Below are 17,977 nucleotides of genomic sequence, written 5' to 3' on the forward strand. Positions count from 1 at the left end.
CTCCCTGCTAGAACCTTTCACTGCCATGTGAAGCCATGCACCACAACGTGGACACAGCTTGCTTTTTGCTGTGGCATGTAACTACACATACCCTCTATGTCACCACCAATGGTGTGCAACGTAGATGTATGGTAAGATTTGGAATGAAAATATTCTGAATTAAATTAATATCTTGAAAACAAATTAATGTCATTTATTAGCTTCAAATATCTTCTGGTTAATCTCTTGATTCTATTCAGGGTTCAATTATATTTGTATATACTGTATATGTTGTCTCTAGCTGAAATTTTATGTAAATATAGGCTTTGTCATGTGTACTCTGCTGCACTGATATCTGTTTTCTGACATTTTTATCTGAATTCTTCCCTTGGTGATATTCAAAGTCACCAACAGACATCAATCACAGCAAAACTGAATTACTACTAATCTCTCCAGTTGATTTCCATTTCTTTCACACAACTTAGACAACCTTGAGTTTACCATCATTTCTATTATTTCACATTTTGGAGGAGTATGTGGACATTGATTTAGAGCTTAAATAAATAATAATGTCTGATCTTTTACCTAGGAAATGAGCCCAAGCTGATGTTCATGCTTAATGAAATAGAAGCCAAGTTTTGATTTATTCTTTGGTAAATCTTGGATTATTTAATGCTTTTTACATACATCTTTCAGCAGCTTTGCTGCATCCAGTGCAGCTTGTTCAGATGATACTCTCATGTTCATAAAAACAAGAGTTTAGGTTGTAATCTCTTCAGGACAGAGACTATCTGTTCCTCTGTTTGCATAGTGTCTAGCACAATGGGTCCCTACTCTTGGTGTGCATGCATCCTCTATGCCAGATATTGGAACCCATTGGCCCATGACTGCATCCCAGTTGCCCTCGTACCTGCCACGCCTTCAGGGGCATAAAAGGATGGAACAATACCAACTAGCTCTCAAGCTCCTTTGCCAATTTGAATCCACATTCACACAGATAAACACCTCGAAGAGCACCAGCTACTGCAAAGTAACAGCTTTTTCTTCTTTGAGTGATTACCTATATGTATTGCACTCTTAGAGATTCCTAACTAGTGCTCTCATGATAGGAGTTGGATAATCAGAGTCCTATACAAACAACGATTGAAGAATTGCTTTGCCAAAGTAAGTGTCAGCTCTGAAAGCCTCCCCAATAACACAGTGTTTTATGAATATATGAATTGAACCGTAGGTGGTGCCTACAAATTTCAGAGATGGGGACATTTCTGAAGGAAACTATAGATCCATCTTGAGCTCTAGTGGAGTAAGCTTTTAATGTTACTGGGAGACCAATCTTCTCTATTTGATAACACAGTCTGATGCATTCTGTAATCCATTTGGATAGTTTCTAGAAAACTGATTTCCCCTTTACTCTTTCAGCATAGGCTATAAATAACCTAGTAGAGACTAAATGATTCTTTCTAAATAAAAAGAATGAAATTTTCTTTCAGAATCACTAGCATGAGGTTTGGGAAAGAAAATAGGTAAATGAATGTTGTGATTAATATGTAAGTCAGATGCAACTTTCCTTAGGAATCTTGGATGTGGCCTAAGAGAGATCTTATCTCTATGAAAGATGGTGTATAGTAGACCTGCCATTAAAGCTTGAATTTCTTCTACCGACAAGCAGAAATAATGGCCACCAAAAACTATGCTTTCATGAAAAGATGATGTAAAAAACATGGCTAATGATTAAAATGGGAGACCCCATCACACTGCTAATACCACATTAAGATGCCATTTGAAGATGAGGGGATTCTCTAATTGTAGGGAATACATGCACAAACCCCTTCAAAAGCCTAGACACCACAGGACGTGAAAATACTATGCAATTTTGAATTTGAGGATGACAGAGATATACCTGCTAGATGAACTTTCATAGAACCAATTAGAAAGTCCAGATGATTTTAGTGAGAACAGCTAATCCACAATGAATGGAATGTCCATTAGGAAGGCTGAGACATAACGTTGTTTGCCCAAATTGGGAATTGTTTCTATTTGGCATTGTAAGTCTCAATGGAGTGCTTCATACTATTTATCAAAATATTCTGGACATATCTAGAGCAAGGCATCTTAACATCAGTTAAGCAGTTAGCATCCAAGCTGCAAGGGGCAAAGATTGTGGGCCTGGATGAGGGGTCTTCCCATTGTCTTCAGAGATCAAATCTGAGACTAGTGGAAACATTACTGAAGTCTGTATCGACAGCCTCAGTAGCTCTGGGAACCAGAATTATCTGGGTCAGTCTGGTGGTTTTAATATCAACATTGCTGCATCCTGCTTGAGTTTTCTCAGAGTACACGGTATTAAAAAAAAATTGGTGGGTAAGCATACATCGGGCTCTGAGACCATGGTATTAGGAAAGCACCCGATAGAGACCCTTGACTCTGACCCCCTCTTCATCAAAAAAATGTTGCTTTTTCCTTTCCTGCACTCCCCCCATTTATTTGGTAAACAAGTCCATGACTGGGTGACCCTTCTTCTGGAAAATCTGTTGAATAATAGGGTTCTTAATAAACCATTTGTGGTTGGAAAAAAATGTCTGCTGATCTGATCTGCAAGGGTGTTCATTAGTCCTGGTAGATGATTATTCCAATAGCTGGATCACTTTCTGACGTAGAGGAGATGATCTGCTTCCTCCCTGCCTGTTTATAGAGAACACTATAACGGTGTTGTCTACCATGTTGTCTACCATGACCTGTATAGACTTGCTCTGGATTAGAGATAAGAATGCAGAACATGCCAGATGAAACACACCAAGTGCTTCAGTCAACCTCTTAGGAAGCTTCTGAAATGTTCTTTAATCATCTGGAGGAGTTGATGAAGATGAAGCTACAGCCTCATCAGGTGAATACAATGATATTGCAGGAGGAGGAATATCAGTGCGATGAATCTGTTCCTCCTCAGAACAGTGGAGCTGCTGCTGGACAGGAGAAACAGAAGGCTGTTGATTTGTATGAGGTCTGGTAGATTCTACTGAAAAAAGTGACCTCCTTCTGGGCTGTGTAGATGACACATGTCTTCTTCGATTTTCAGAACCCAGTATGGCCATGAGTGTGGATCACAGGCAAACTGCTTGGGAGGCCAGAGGGGGTATACCAATATGACTATCTCCATATGTCTTCCTTAGTTCTGCCTGAGCCCTAGAAACCCCACCAGGTGTGAAAAAGGCTGGGGAGTACAAAGAAGAACTCTCTTTACTTTCACCTGAGGGTGATGAAGAAAAAGAATAATCCCCTCTTCATAGGGGGAGACATTTTAACAGGAGTCCCAGGGTGGTCTGTTCCTGAATCCTTCAACAATAGACCAGAAGAAATGCCTTGTACCGACTTGTTAGCCGACCCAGTACTGACAGCAGTATTATGACTCATTGTGCCAGTGTGGGACTCTGGGAAATCTGACAGCATTAAATTCCCTGGTGCCATAAAGTTGGGTGTGGACATGGTCAGTACAAAAGACACCAATTCAGAGAGCTTTGGTGCTGAATGATGTACTGAGACTACTGGTACCAACAAAGTCAGTGTGCCAAGACCAACTGCACCAAATATGATGCTGAGATGCTTAAGTGAGTAACTCCTCACTTAAAGTCATCCTGGTTAATGTTGTTTCATTGTTACATTGCTGATCAATTAGAGAACATGTTCGTTTAAAGTTGTGCAATGCTCCCTTATAACATCGTTTGACAGCTGCCTGCTTTGTCCATGGCTTGCAGGAAGAGCAGCCTGTTGGAGCTAGCTGTTGGGGGCTTGGAACCTGGGTGGACCAGCAGCCCCCCATCAGCTCCCTGCTCCCCTAAATGCCCTGTGCAGCAGCCGCCCAGCAGGCTATCAATTGCCGGCAGTTCAGCTGTCCCTTGCCCCACTGCCATGTGCTGCTCCTGCCCTCTGCCTGGGAGCTGCTCCCCAGAGCCTCCTGCTTGCTGTGCAGGAGGATGGGGGAGGAGAAAAAGGGGTCCTAATGTCAGGATGTCCCCCTCCCACCTACTCCTGCACCCCGCTTACCCCATTTCCATAGAGCAGGGAGTGGATACGCGACAGGGCTCAGGACGGAGGGAACTTCCTGGCAGCAGCTTCTGTCTCAGCTTGCTGATCTACTTAAAAAGGTAGTTTACTTAGAATTGGGTCAGCATACTCAAAGGGGCAACGCGCATCTCTCTCTCTCTCTCTCTCTCACACATGGTGTGTGTCTCCATCTGCCATGCTGTCTCCCCTTCCTCCATTTCTGCTGCCTTGTAGAGTGTTAGGCTACATTAATAACAGGCTAACCCTTGAGGGCTCAGCTGATTGCTAGTTCATCATTTAGCAGTAAGGCATTCCCTAGGAAATATCCCACCCTCTGACTTCACCACCTCAATCAAGCTTCACAATCATCATCGCTGTGTACCAGTATTAAATTGTTTGTTTAATTTATACTCTGTGTGTGTGTGTATAGTCTTTTGTCTGCTGAAAAAAATTTCCCTGGAACCTAACCCCCCCATTTACATTAATTCTTATGGGAAATTGGATTAGTTTAACATTGTTTCGCTTAAAGTCACATTTTTCAGGAATATAACTACAATGTTAAGCGAGGAGTTACTGTAGTGAAGACTCAGTATGGATAACATTACCAAAGGGTGCAAACCTATCTGCTTTAGGTTGTCAGCTCAAGAACCTGTAAGGGACTGGGTATAGGCAGTCTTGCTTAGTGGTCGCAGCTGAGCTGAAGTCTGCCCACCAGGGATGGAAATCAACGGGCCAGAGTTAGAGGAATCGCAAAGCCAGATTCCATAAACAAGAGTCAGGGTCAGAGTCAGGCTGGTGTCAGAGGCTGGATATCAGAGGTAGTATCGGGGTTGAAGTCAGGCTGGAGTCAGAGACCAGAGATCAGGACAGGAGGCAGTTTAGTAGTCCAGTTTAGTAACAGGCCAAGGTCTGTGTGGTTGCCCAGACACTTCTCGGGACAACACCTGGGGTTAAGTAGGGGCATTTGGCCAATCAGAGGGCTGCAGGGTACTGTCTTTCTGGGTATTATGGACGGTACTTCCTGTGGTGCCTATTCTCCACAGTGCTCCTCGACTGTGCTTCTGCAGGGTGTTCTGGTGGCATTGTGGGAATATTGGCTACCGAATGCTCTGCAGATCCAGGTTCTAGGTCCCAGGTCCTTACAGGACTATATTTATGCCTTGAACTACCCTTAGAGCAGAGACCTGATAAGGAGATTTTTCTCTCCTTTTCTTCGAAGGATTTCGGAGAAGGTGACCACTCCTTATGTTCCCTTAAGGAGTGATAGTGAATCCTACTCTTGCCTGATGACTATTTTGGAGAAGAGCCTTTGCTGAAAGAGTACAAGTGGTAGACACCTGAGGCATAGTAGCTGCAGGCACAATTTTAGAGGAGGAAGACTGTTCCTTTCTCACTTTTTGTGTTCATTTTGAAAATGAGAAACAAATAGAGGATTTGCTTGTAGTATGCCCCATCCTACAAAAAACAAACATTTTTAGTATGGCCATCATTCAGAGGAATGACGATGTCACATAAGGGATGGTATTCAAAATCGGGGGTTTCTGATCAGTCACGAAGACTGAAGTCTGTATGCCAGGTAACAAAAAAGCAATATAAAAAGTTACCCAACTGAAACCAAATTCTAACACTAATATAAAATTTAATTATATACAAATTTACAGTATGAAAGGTGGATAGAGTACGGATGCTGCTAATTGTTTCATCTCTCAACCTAGGGTACTTAGAAGGAACTGAGAGGTGGTTGGCCCTGCTCCATCCTTCTATGCATTCGGGCAGAAGGCTATGTGTGAGGGAAGCTATGGCAAAGATGTGGGCCAATGGGCACTGTTGGCTGAAACATTCTGATCTCTGGTTCAGAGGGTGCCTGTGTAACTCCGAAAGACCCTGATCGTCGGCAGGCGGGATCAAACCTGGGACCTCTGGAGCTTACTGCATGAACCTCTTCCGCATGAGCTAAAAGCTAACTGGCTGTTAGCTAAGGCTGTAGAGCAGACTTATTTTATCTCTCTAAGTGGTCTCGGTGCCACTAGATGGGACGGAACACCACACCCAGAAGGTGTGTGGGTTACACCTGCACACCCAAGAGTGGAATACATATAGACAATCGCTCAAAGAAGAATTCAAAATTATAACATCCTAAAAACCCCATCCAAACTTTACAATATGACCTGTTCCAAGAATCTAGCTCCTGAATACAAACTGAATCATACTATGTTCAGACTGCAGGACGAAGACACAAAGGGGAGTGTCTGAAAAGTCCGAAGCTGAGGTAAATATACTCTTGAGATAACTTTCTGGAGTAAGGGGGGCTACTCTGGCTTGCCAAGGTCCCAAATTCCCTATCTCCTACAGGGCACTTGGGAGTCTCTCTTTTTGCTTAAACCAACTTGAAGGTATCCACATTTTCTAAGGTGGAAGATCCCACTGTAGAAATATCTATCAACATCCACAAGAAGTTGTCCCATTCCCTTTCCATAGGGGAATCAGCTATGCTGGACCTGACACAGGTGTGGCCTAGTATATAAGCCATATATATACCAACATGCCATAAAGTCTTAGGTGACTTGCATGTAAACTGTGGCTACACTACTAAACACTAATATGCTCCTGATCCCAAAAGCGAGAGTATGAAATTTGATGTTCTTTCAGTGTCTGTCCAATAAGATGGCTAATACGGTTTTCTTGATCTGTTCAAGACTTAAACAGTTGAGCCTGGGAGACATTAAGTTTCTTAATATAAGAGGCAATGACATCAGAAAAAAGATTCAGTGTATTGTCTCTATGTGCTGGCAAAGAAAAACTATGCCCTGGCATTTGGACTGACACAGATAACAGAAAAGAGAATTTGTTACTTAATTAACATTGGCATAGAGTACAATCACTTCATATATAAATCAAAATATAATGTACTGTTTATAGTTCAAAAGCAAAATAAGTAGTATAACATGTTTCTTTCATCTCTATGAAACAGTTAAAAATAAGGAAATATTTGATTGTTATAAAGGGGATAATTTTTGGATGCATTCACCTGTCAAAAAACAAACGTTTAGAACAAAAACTACTTTCTAAAATAAAACTTTCTTCTCCAATTTCTTGTTGGACAAAGTAAGTACTCAAAATAACAATCTGATCCCACCTCCTTAACAGGTCTATAGGACATTTGCCAGGGTAATAAAGTAAAATTTAGGAGGTACAAATAAATATAATTAACTAATTTAAAAGTTTATTGCTTTTTTCCTTTTTTCCATTTTTTCTTCCACAATATATTTCCTTTTATTATTCCTGTCTCCTATTTGTTTTATTACTCTCTCACTCTCATCTCTTTCCTTTTATTGTGCATTTCAGTTTCTTTAAAAAGCAGCATCTCCTTTCCTCTTAGTTTCTCATATTCATCTCTATTCTCAGATGTCAAGGCATCTTTGTTCTATCTCATGTTATGTTCTCCTTTTAGCATCTCCTCAGCTTGCTCTTCAAATTCACTGATCAGTTTACATTTAAAAGGCAACCTATGCAACACAAAAGGTTAGACTAGGCCGTTTTGTTTTGAAATCATGGCAAAGAGCACCACTGACATTGGAAAGTTTCAAAAAATTGGAATATCCATAATCATAGGCTTGGCAAGTCCAAAAGGCCAGCCCTATCTGTAACAAGTCTTTTGCTTAGTTGCATTTATTTATTTTATTGTTTACAAGTTTGTGACTTGAAAATTATTTTATACACACCCCCACATACCACTCTGGGATTTCTCAAGTTAAAAGGTATTATAAAAGTAACCCAAAGCAGTTTCCTTGCTCACCTATTAAGAAAAAAGAATGGTCTTGTGAAATGTGGCAACCAACTCCTACACAAAAAGTAGCAGATTTATAGAGTAAAATCTATGTTCATTATTTCTCTTATGTATCAGAAAGCTGGAAATTTTAATTTTTGCTTTCCAGTAAAACATTTCCTACCTGAGGTGCATTTGTAGCCACTAGAAAAGCATTTGTACGACCTGGATGATCATAATCATGCATGGCAGCTGCTACATACAGAGCCATCAACTCCAGGGCAGGAATGTTTGATGCCATGCATCCATAGTTGTCATCAACAATAGAGCAGCTCTTTGAAGAAATATAACTGACTCGACCAGGGGAAATATCATTCTCTGCATCTAGGAAAAATGAAAGCATCAAAATATGTTATTCAGGAATAACTTTTTCATTAGTATTGTCAAAATTATATTAACATTCATTATACAACACATTCTATAAATTATATTAAGATTCACAACCATCCTTGTGCTTTTTGGAGTAAATTTTGTTGTTTAAAATATTTTATAGTTAAAATTAATTGTTTATTAATGTATAAATATTTGGATGTATTGCAGTCAATCAGTTATATGTTTCTACATAAACGGGTAATTCAGAAGAGATTTTGATGTTACTAGTGTGTAGTAAAGTGATGTAATCATCATAATACAGCTTCTCAAGAGGGAAAGATTCAGCATTTCCAACTCTTGCAAGCATGCAAAAATTCTGGCTCTCACAAGATGTTGGCAGGGTGGGAGAAGGGAGAGAGACTTCACATAATGCTCTGTAGCTTATAAGCAGCTGCACTAAACTGGAAGCCTAGAATCCCCAACTCTTCTAGACTGCTGCTAATATTTCTGGGCTCTTCACTACCCTTATTATGAGCCAAGGTCTCATACTGTAATGGTGGTAAGTAACTATCATTCACCTATTTCACAAGTAAGGTAAATCAGAGCTTACACAAGATCACTTCAGCCAGAGCTGGGAACAGAATCTAGCTCTCTAATACAAAAGAGCCAAGGCTGATCTACTTTGCCACACAATCTTTCAAAATCAAATTAGATACTTCCGTAATCAACATGAACAAACCACGGCTCTGTGCAGCTAGACTACATTTAGAGGTTTATGACTCTGCTACTACTTCTGTTATAAGAGATCTGATTCTTTAGCTGATATGGTAGAAGCTCATGCTTGTACATCCAGGATCAATCAACACAGATGTCCCACGAAGGGGTGTTGTTACATTTGGCTATGTTGTCTGTAACCACTAGATCATAATCTTCTCTGAGACAGTAGTAAACCAGCAATACTGACACCAAGTGTGCCACTTCTATCTCAAATACTTGTGAGACCCAATGGCAATGTGTTTGTTGCATCTCCCTGTATGAGCTGATCCATATACCACCTCTCCTACAGCTGAAGGTCTGTGCAGCGGAATCTGAAGCTTGTGGGTTCAAATCCTTCTAATGATCCAGGAGGAGGAGGTGAAAAAAATAGATACATATATGTATAAAAGTTAGTGTAAAGGACATTGGAGTAATTATAGAGAATTACAATTGTTTTATTCTACAGTAGAATTATATTTACAAGTGAATTTAGATTTTTAGTGTTTATATTTTGGTTAGTGGGAGCCATCTCTTTAAGAAAAGGGTGCAGCAGACAGTTTTTTTGAGACTGAGAGCAACATGTGGGAGCTTTTGCCCATGTGCTGAGTGGAAGACTCTGCCAGTATAAATTCAAACAAACAAACAAAAAAGGCAGAACAACAAACACCTCTTTCCAGAAAGCAAGCTTCATTCTCAAGTGGTATAATGTTAGTGATTACAGAAAATGGATGTCTTGGGGCACGGTTAATGAGGTACGGAGCCTTTCAACTGTAGATCACCAGTCTGAATCTTGTTCAGCTCAGCAGGGATTAAAAGTTGTTCACATCAAACAGATATTCGATAGTCCCCCAAATATTAGAGGAGTTGGGCCAGTCCCAGTTTCAGCTCCCGCATCACTAATTTACCATCTTACTAGATTGTAAGATCTTGGGGGCAGGAACTTTCTCTTTACTTTGTATTTGTTCAGTCCTAGAGAGAAGACATACAGCCATATTGTAGATTTTAAAAACATTCTTTATAAATAGAGATATATTAATATGAAAAAAAACTATTTTTTCTCATTATCTCAGATTAGAAAATCTCACAAAAATGGTAAGATGCAGAATCTAAGTATCAGATATGATTGTGCAGTTGACTGATCATTCCAATGAAAAATTGTTGAAGACCTCAACAGAATGTCACACAACTGAAAAATAAGATTGTATATATTCACAGAAAAATGTATTTAATTTTGGGACAGATTCTTACACTGTTACTCACATTAAGTAGTACAGAACCTTACTGAAATCAGTGAGACCATCTGTGGAGTAAGGTACTACTCAACATGAATAAGGGTGTCAAGAATCTGGCCCTAATAAACAATTTTGCTGCTAAAAGGATATCTAATTAAATGACCCTAGGGACTAGTTTGCTCTGGCAAAACTTCCAACCTCATCAAATAAACAACACCAGAGCAAAGACAGCTATTAGGAACTGTTTGTTCCACAATCAGTAAAGGCTACATACTTTAAAGGTATGGGAATCCGTATTCACTGTTAAAGGTGTAGAAAGAGCTAGCAGGGTGAAAAGAAGCTAGAATTCACAGCTACTAAAAAAAAAAAGCCTATTAGATTTACACAATTTAGACTATATACTAGAAGTGATTGAAAATTTTCCGAACTATGTTTGATTAGAAAATACTGATTCGTAGAACAAAATGATTTGCTAAATCTAATACAGATTCAATGAAGTCTTTGTCAAACATCACTTTCCCATCTAGCTCCAGGGACAGAGAAGGGTGTTCGGACTCCCTGCCTTTGTAGCTCCAGGGAACATCACTTTTTCTCTGGCTCCCAGAGCTTGGGTGGCTAGTGGGAAGACAAAGTGGCCAGGCTCTCTGCCAGTGGGGCTAGAAGGCTCTTCTCAATGTCAGTGAAATCAATAAGAACATTCCCTTGGGGTGGCCAGGAAGCCAAAAAATTCCATTTAGGCTCCCCAAAATGGAATTTTTCTTTTAAAATCCGTTTCTGCAAAAATTGTCTCTGTTTTAACATTCTGGCCTGCTTTAGAATGAACCTTTTCTGCAAAACCTCAAAAATTTTCACGGGAAGGGATCCCCACCTTTTTGATCAACTCTACTATATACCCCCTAGAAAACTAAAATGGATAGTTCATTATCTATAATTTTTTAAGAATATATTAATAATATTATTTAGCTACTTTTTCAAGAGTCTAAATGAAACTCATGAGACCATTGTGAGTACAATGCTGCTTTTGAACTGAGTATACATATTTAGCTGCATATCGATCACATATATACACATGGTATGTATGCATAGAGGTATATGAAGCCAATTATTTTAATCAGAATGCAGTAGTCTCTGTACAGTACTTTCAGACACACATATTGATATTCTATGCTTTTACAAACTTGCTAAAATGGCATTATTTTATTTTCCAACTAGCAACATTTAGCACACTGACATCAAATCACTGCTGCTGCTAATATTTTGATTACTGCAATATCCATTGTGCTGATATCAGCATGCGACAAAGCACAATGCCATTGGTCAAATGGATTTGAAAATGTAAGTTCCAAATCTACTCTACCCCATGTATGAAACTTCACAACACTGGAAAAGATCCAGGACATAGTCAAGAGATGGGATAGCTAGCAGCAAAGAGAATAAGATTCAGCAGTTAAGAGAGGGAAAAACCAGCAGCCAGGACACAATCCAGAAGACATTAGAAATCCAACATTTATAACAGTTAGCAAAATAAGGACAAGAAAACTGGTAGTGCTAGAAGATAATACGATACTGTAAAAAAAAATACTGCCCACAAAGCAGGCAGTGCCGTTATATCAGCTGAATAAGAGCGATTTTGTCTGGACAGAGTAATATCCTAAAGCTTTTGAATCACTGAAGGATGGACATCTAAATCACGCTGTGCTTAAATTCCCAGATCCATTCCATGCATTTGCGGTAACCTGTGATGCCTCAGAGATTGCTGTCAGATTTGCACTTGAACAAATTGATGAGCGTGGTAGGCACAGACCAGTGGTTTTTGAAGGTTGCAAATTAAACAAGAGGAAAACCTAGTATTCAGCTACAGAACTGGAGTTTCTGGCTACTGTGCCAGAACTGGAGTGTCAAGGCCTATCATTCCTATTTATGAGGTATGCAATTCACAGTGTACACAGACCACAGTGCCCTGTAGTGTCCTTACAAAGCACAACTCAATGCTTGTGGAGAAGGATTTACAAACCGTCAGTATACACATTAACAGTTCACCATAAACCTGGAAAGCAAAATGTGATTACATATGCTGTCAATTGTGTGAGAACAGTGAAAATAGACTCAACCTGATCTTGTGAGGACATCTTGCAAGAACAAGCCTAAGGACCCTGAGTTATGTTCAGTGCACCAATAAATTTACCAAAGTAGACACAGACTGGGGAAGCTCAATGCCATTCAGGAATGATTATCCATTGATCTGGCTACCAATTTGCTGGTGTATGAAGATAACAGGATTGTTTTGTCAGCAAGTTTTCAGAGAACAGTACTGGAGTGCCTTCATGACAACAAAGCAATAGGTTGCTTGGTGCATGAAAAGACATTGAACTGGGTATCCAATTGATTTTTTTGGCTAGGCATGGCTGCAGATGTTAAGGATGGGGTACTTACCAGTTTTATCTGGAAAGCAAGGAAAGCATCAGAAAAGAGATGTACTTTTTTAGTGGAAATGTTCCAACCTAGTAAGCCCTGGAAGTTCATATAGATTGACTTGAAGGCCCACTATGAGAAAAGCTGGTTGAAAATCAGTATTGTGGTAGTGTATATGACACCTTCTCAAGGTATGGCATGGCACAGACACTGAAGGATAAAAGGACTCAGACAGTTACAGCTGCCTTGATTGAACATGCAATGTTGCAGTTTGGTCCAATCAAGCAGCATCTGCAGTGATCAAAGTAAGTTATTTGAATCCTGGTTATTACATAAGGTTTGCAAACAACTCCAGATAACCAAGGTGAGGACCAGTGTCACCCACCCTGCGAGTAATGTGGGAGTGGAGAGAGTAAACTGTACCATTGGTTTCATACTTAGCATCTTAGTCAGTGAAGACCAGTGAAACTAGAATACAAACATACTTTTTGTCATTTTTGCATATAATACCAGCTGGCATTAAACTGTCCACTACTCTCCTTGTGCGATTATTTTTGAACTCTGCAAACCCATGCTTCCCTGTGACTTGAAGAATTAGCAAGGCTTCCTGTGCCTACACATGGTGGAGTCTTGTATCAGTGACCTGAGGACAGCATTCCAGAAGGTGGAAGAATAGATGGGCCTGGCATGCTTGCTTTTGGTTCAAGATGCCAGGAAAAAAAAGGAAAACTACATGCCCATCCAGGAAGGAAAAAAGGTATGGCTATCCAAAGGTGGGTGACAACTGGAAAAGCATCCCAATCTTACCCCTTTTTGGAGGGAATTTTACATGGTAATTAAAAAACTAAGCAACCTATTCTTGCTCATACAAAAAGCAAGAACTCACTCCTTTATAGTGCATTGAGAACTGGTGCACAGATTCATTGAAAGAAAGGGGAGGGCAAACACAGTGTTCAACAACCATCCCAAAGGGAAGTAGAGGAGTATTTGGTGGTACCCTAGCAGTTTCTTGTGGCTTTTAACAGGAGACCTGTTATCGAGATAGAATTTCCAGAGTATCCTCAGGCCCTCAACATACTGTAGTCTTCAACAGAAAATATGTCCACAATGGATAGGCCTAATTTAGCTGCACTCACTGATAATTGATATCCAACTACGAGTGGTGTCTCCATGACTGAATAGAGGACTTGAGCAGGCAGACCAATACAGAAACTGCAAAGATGGCAAACCACCTGGATTCCTTTGGTGTTATTTTAAATTCTTATTCAACTAGATGGGGAAAGTTGTAGTACAGGCAGATTAGTGCAGACAGCACCTCCACCAGTAGATTGTTCTCTATTTTTAGCTTAGTGTTACAGTGTCTTGTATGTCATTATATTGTTGTATTTGATCTGGGGGAGGGGTCAAGCAGGAAGTTCTGTCCTGCCTGTGTGTGCTGGAATTGGTACTTTCAGTGTTTCACTAAATGCCTGTGATCCTAAAAGCAAGTATTACAGCACTATTTCCACTGTACAGCCATGACTGTAACATTAACAACCACATATAAAGTTCAGTTCAGTCATGCTAGTTAGATTGAATTTCTTGCACTTTTATTACATGTGGAATGCTGCCTTTTGAAGTTGAAACTTGGGAGTGTGGCACTCAAACAGAGAGTGAGGCTTGTCAGACAAGGGTGGGAAAAGCATTGTACCAAGACAACCTTCTTGTTGAAACATATCCTTTTTAGACCCACAGGATTATGCAAGACTTGGAGAACCACTGTTTCATGATCAGTTATCAGAAATGTTGCACCATCCAGCTGCAACAACTCATTTGTCTGGGACCTCTGTTTTGGACAAAGAACTATTTTTGTTCTGTTGCTCAAAGAAAGATTCCAGAAGATGCAGAATTTAATTGAGAACTTCTTGAGCACTCAAGTCTCGTCTCAATAGTGATTCAAATTAGTAGATGATAAAAGCCATCTTCACACACAGAAAATGACAACATAACCCAGGTGGCAAGGTAGCCACAGCATAAAGGCCTAAAATAAAGAAGTAAGAGCTTATGGAATGTTAGGGTCTGTCAAGGTCACATGTATCCAAGGTAAAGACAACAATGAGGCTCACTTGACTAAGCACATGCAGGAAAACTTTTTTAAAAAAAAAAGGGGGGGGGGAGAGGGACTTTCATTGAGTTACCAAAGATGTGGTTACTAAAGCTGGGCTGGAAACTGTTTTCCTGTCTCTAGAATATTTTTGAGAGTTCAAAAACTTTCTGTGCCTAATTGGGACAAAAAGTCCAAATCTTGAACATTTTAAATTTAAAAAAGGGAAAAACTTTTCAGTTTGGGTCAATTGAAACATTTTATTTTGATAATTTACAAATGTTTTGTTTTCTTGGTAGCTTAACTTTCTATATGAAAAGTCATTTCAAACTGGAAAACTAGAATTTTTTGTTTTGCCATTTTGACAATTATGAAAAAAAAATTCAAGTTGGGAGATTTGTCGAAGCTGAAGATAAGAGTATCAAGCAACAGTAATATTGATTGCCTTATATTGATCTAGATGCCCATGGTTCCACAGACTTTTTCAGATGTCCATTTGCCAGACTTCTGGGATGTTATTCACAAGGGCACCTTCAATCATCCAGAATTTCAATGATGGTAGTATCAGCCCAGCATAGACCCTGTGTATGTATTCTGCTTACTAACCCATAGGAAGCCCATGCTGTGCTGTGTTCTTCAATGCTTTGTTACCTGTGCCAGCTGGATTCAAGATGGCTCTGGTAGGCTAGCCCATGTACAGCTTTTTCTATGTAGGCATACCAACTAACTTACCACCTCAAAACCTGTTTCATTGTGAGGGGGAGTTCACCAGCATGGTGAGCAGATGCAGGTCTGGACTAAACTCCATAAATACCAAGGATCCACAAGGAGGCTATTTCCCCCACTGGCACTGAGTCATCTAGCATGTGTCCCCCACATCGCTCTTTCCTCACCCCCCACCCTACTCCCTTGCTGCCATGGGCAGTCCGGGACTTTTCTTCCTCTTAAAACAAGAATCATCACAGTAGGTGGTGTATTACCTTTCTTCCCTAAACTCAACCAGCCCAAAAGGAGAACAATATGCAACTCCCCCGCCTGTCCACTCTTCCCTGGCCTCCCCAAACGCATGGAGAGGCCTCTGTGGGAAGTGTGAGATACTGCAGAAGGGGATTCCTTCCCCCATTCAGCCAGAAGAGGGAAATCTGTATGATATGGAACTCTCCACACAATTTTTTCCTGTCTGAAGTTGCTATCTTTTCACATAGGATGCTATAATGTGTGTCTTTTCAACACTGCATAATAAAAGGTGGATCTTACTGCTTTAATATATTTATTACACATCTGACCATTAATAGGAAAGTCTTGATGTATGATTAGTTTATTTTTAATCCTTTCAAATAATAATAATAATACTTTTCAAATTTGGGCTGCTCAAGGGCAGTAAAACAATAATTTTATCATTTTTACTTTGGGGGAGGGAAGATATTTTTGCCACTTTCTATCTTTCTCCAGAAAGTCCTGGCTACAATCCCATGATACAGGAGCCAGATGTTGGCCAGGAAGTGGGGGTTGGCAGTTCCAAAGGGAGTTAGATTAGATCATCACAAGGTCTCTTCTGGCCTTTATGTTTCTGGATGAAATTCTGGTCCTGTTGAAGTCAATGGCAAAACACCTACTGACTTCAAACAGGCCAGGATACTCTGTACATCTAGGTATGAGTGTAAGTATAAAAATCTGTGGGCAATATCCTTTCCTCAACTTTCATAAAAGCAACTTTACATTTCAGCAGTTCATAAAACACACATATTTGGCACCTTACCAAATGTATTCTATGGATTTAGATACTTAGAAGCAAAGTAGCACTATATTTAAATATTAGATCTCTCTCTTTAATACACATTAAATACAAAAAAATCACCAGTTTCCCATTCTACAGACATTTACACAGGTTGGCTTATGCAGACAGTATTGCAATGGCACATTCAAGAAGTTTTTCAAAGATCTGCTGGATCTGATAAATATTCAGTGTTTGAATGTGATCACACAATCCTCAGAGAATATAATACTATTTTTATTAATCTGACTTTTTCACACACTTGTATATAACTTGGATACTATAAACCTATGATTATAAATACATTTTACTCCACTGTATTTGCATAATGGATGGTCCAAAGGTTATGGCCCTTTCTTAGGAAATAGGAGACCTGTGTTCAATTCTCTGTTCTGCCAATGTGATTCTAGGTAAATTGCCGAGCATCTCCAATCGGCATAACAGTGCTTCTCTACCTCACAGGGGTGTTGTAAGGGAAAAATACATTCAAAGATTATAAAGAGCTTTAAGATCTATTATGAAGAACCAGCCATTATTATTTTCATTATTATGATGTGTGACTTCTCCAGGAGTGTTGCCAGTGAGGTTTTTTTCTTTAAACGAAGTACAATAAAAAATTGGCTTCAAAATGTAACACAGTACAAAGGATTATATGGATTTACCAAACATATTTAGAAAAACAAAGGTACTTCAAATTCTGGATTTACCATCCCTGATTCTTCCCTTTAAGAATTCTATTTTTGTTGTTGTATGAAACTGCTTAGCATAACAACAAATCTTATTCAACTGAGCTTCATTGAAAAGATAAATACCTGTATATGCTAAACAAAATAGGATCATCAGTTGTTCAGGACAATCTCATTTTTACATTGGAATCATTAAGCAGAGCTCCATTTATGTTAAATAGTTTAATCTTAGGTATTTTTAGTTTGAGATGTTTAATTTACTAATTAAATAAAGAAATATTAGCCTAATGTATTTTAGTTACTAGAAACATGCTGACTACAGCAGAAGATATAGGTCTCATTCAGAAGAAGAAACTTATCTCAGTGAAACAGTATTCTTGGCTCAAGAGCCAAGCATAACAGCAACTATTCAATCAATTAATTATCCTAAAATCAGGTACATACTGCTTGCAAATGGCATATACTGCTACTGTCTTATCTTTTAACTTTAAAATATTTAATAACTATTGAAGGATTTTTTTTCAGATTACTGTTCAATTTATCCAAGGTAATTATTCTAGTTTGAGTAAAACATTCTGAAAAATTTACTGAAGATCCAAAAATAAAAATTAATATTGATACATACCCATGTCACTTTCCATTATATGATCACTGTGAATTTGCTGAAACCCAGGAATGGGCCGTGTTGTGAGATACCATACTGCATGAAGAACATCTGTGGCATGTACACGATTGTGATCTAAAAATCAACAAAGTATTCATGAACTACAAATTCTTTCTATTGTCTTCTCTAAATATTATGGGAGGAGCAGGACTCCCATATTTAAGTTGCCGAACAGTTTCCATCATAAAAGATTCTTGTGACTTTTTTTTTTTTTT

General features: G+C 39.3%; 1 protein-coding gene across 1 annotated transcript in view; it reads right to left on the reverse strand.

Moving 5' to 3' along the window:
• Positions 1-17,977, reverse strand: part of PDE3B (phosphodiesterase 3B) — a 276,021-nt gene that overhangs the window by 13,067 nt on the left and 244,977 nt on the right. The window contains exons 11-12 of the mRNA XM_038405653.2: positions 17,724-17,837; positions 7,968-8,167 (exon numbers count right to left, since the gene is read on the reverse strand). Of these exons, the coding sequence (XP_038261581.1) occupies positions 7,968-8,167; positions 17,724-17,837 (314 nt within the window). The remainder of the gene's footprint in view (positions 1-7,967; positions 8,168-17,723; positions 17,838-17,977) is intronic.

Source organism: Dermochelys coriacea, chromosome 6, assembly GCF_009764565.3.
Source record: "Dermochelys coriacea isolate rDerCor1 chromosome 6, rDerCor1.pri.v4, whole genome shotgun sequence".
NCBI lineage: Eukaryota > Metazoa > Chordata > Testudines > Dermochelyidae > Dermochelys > Dermochelys coriacea.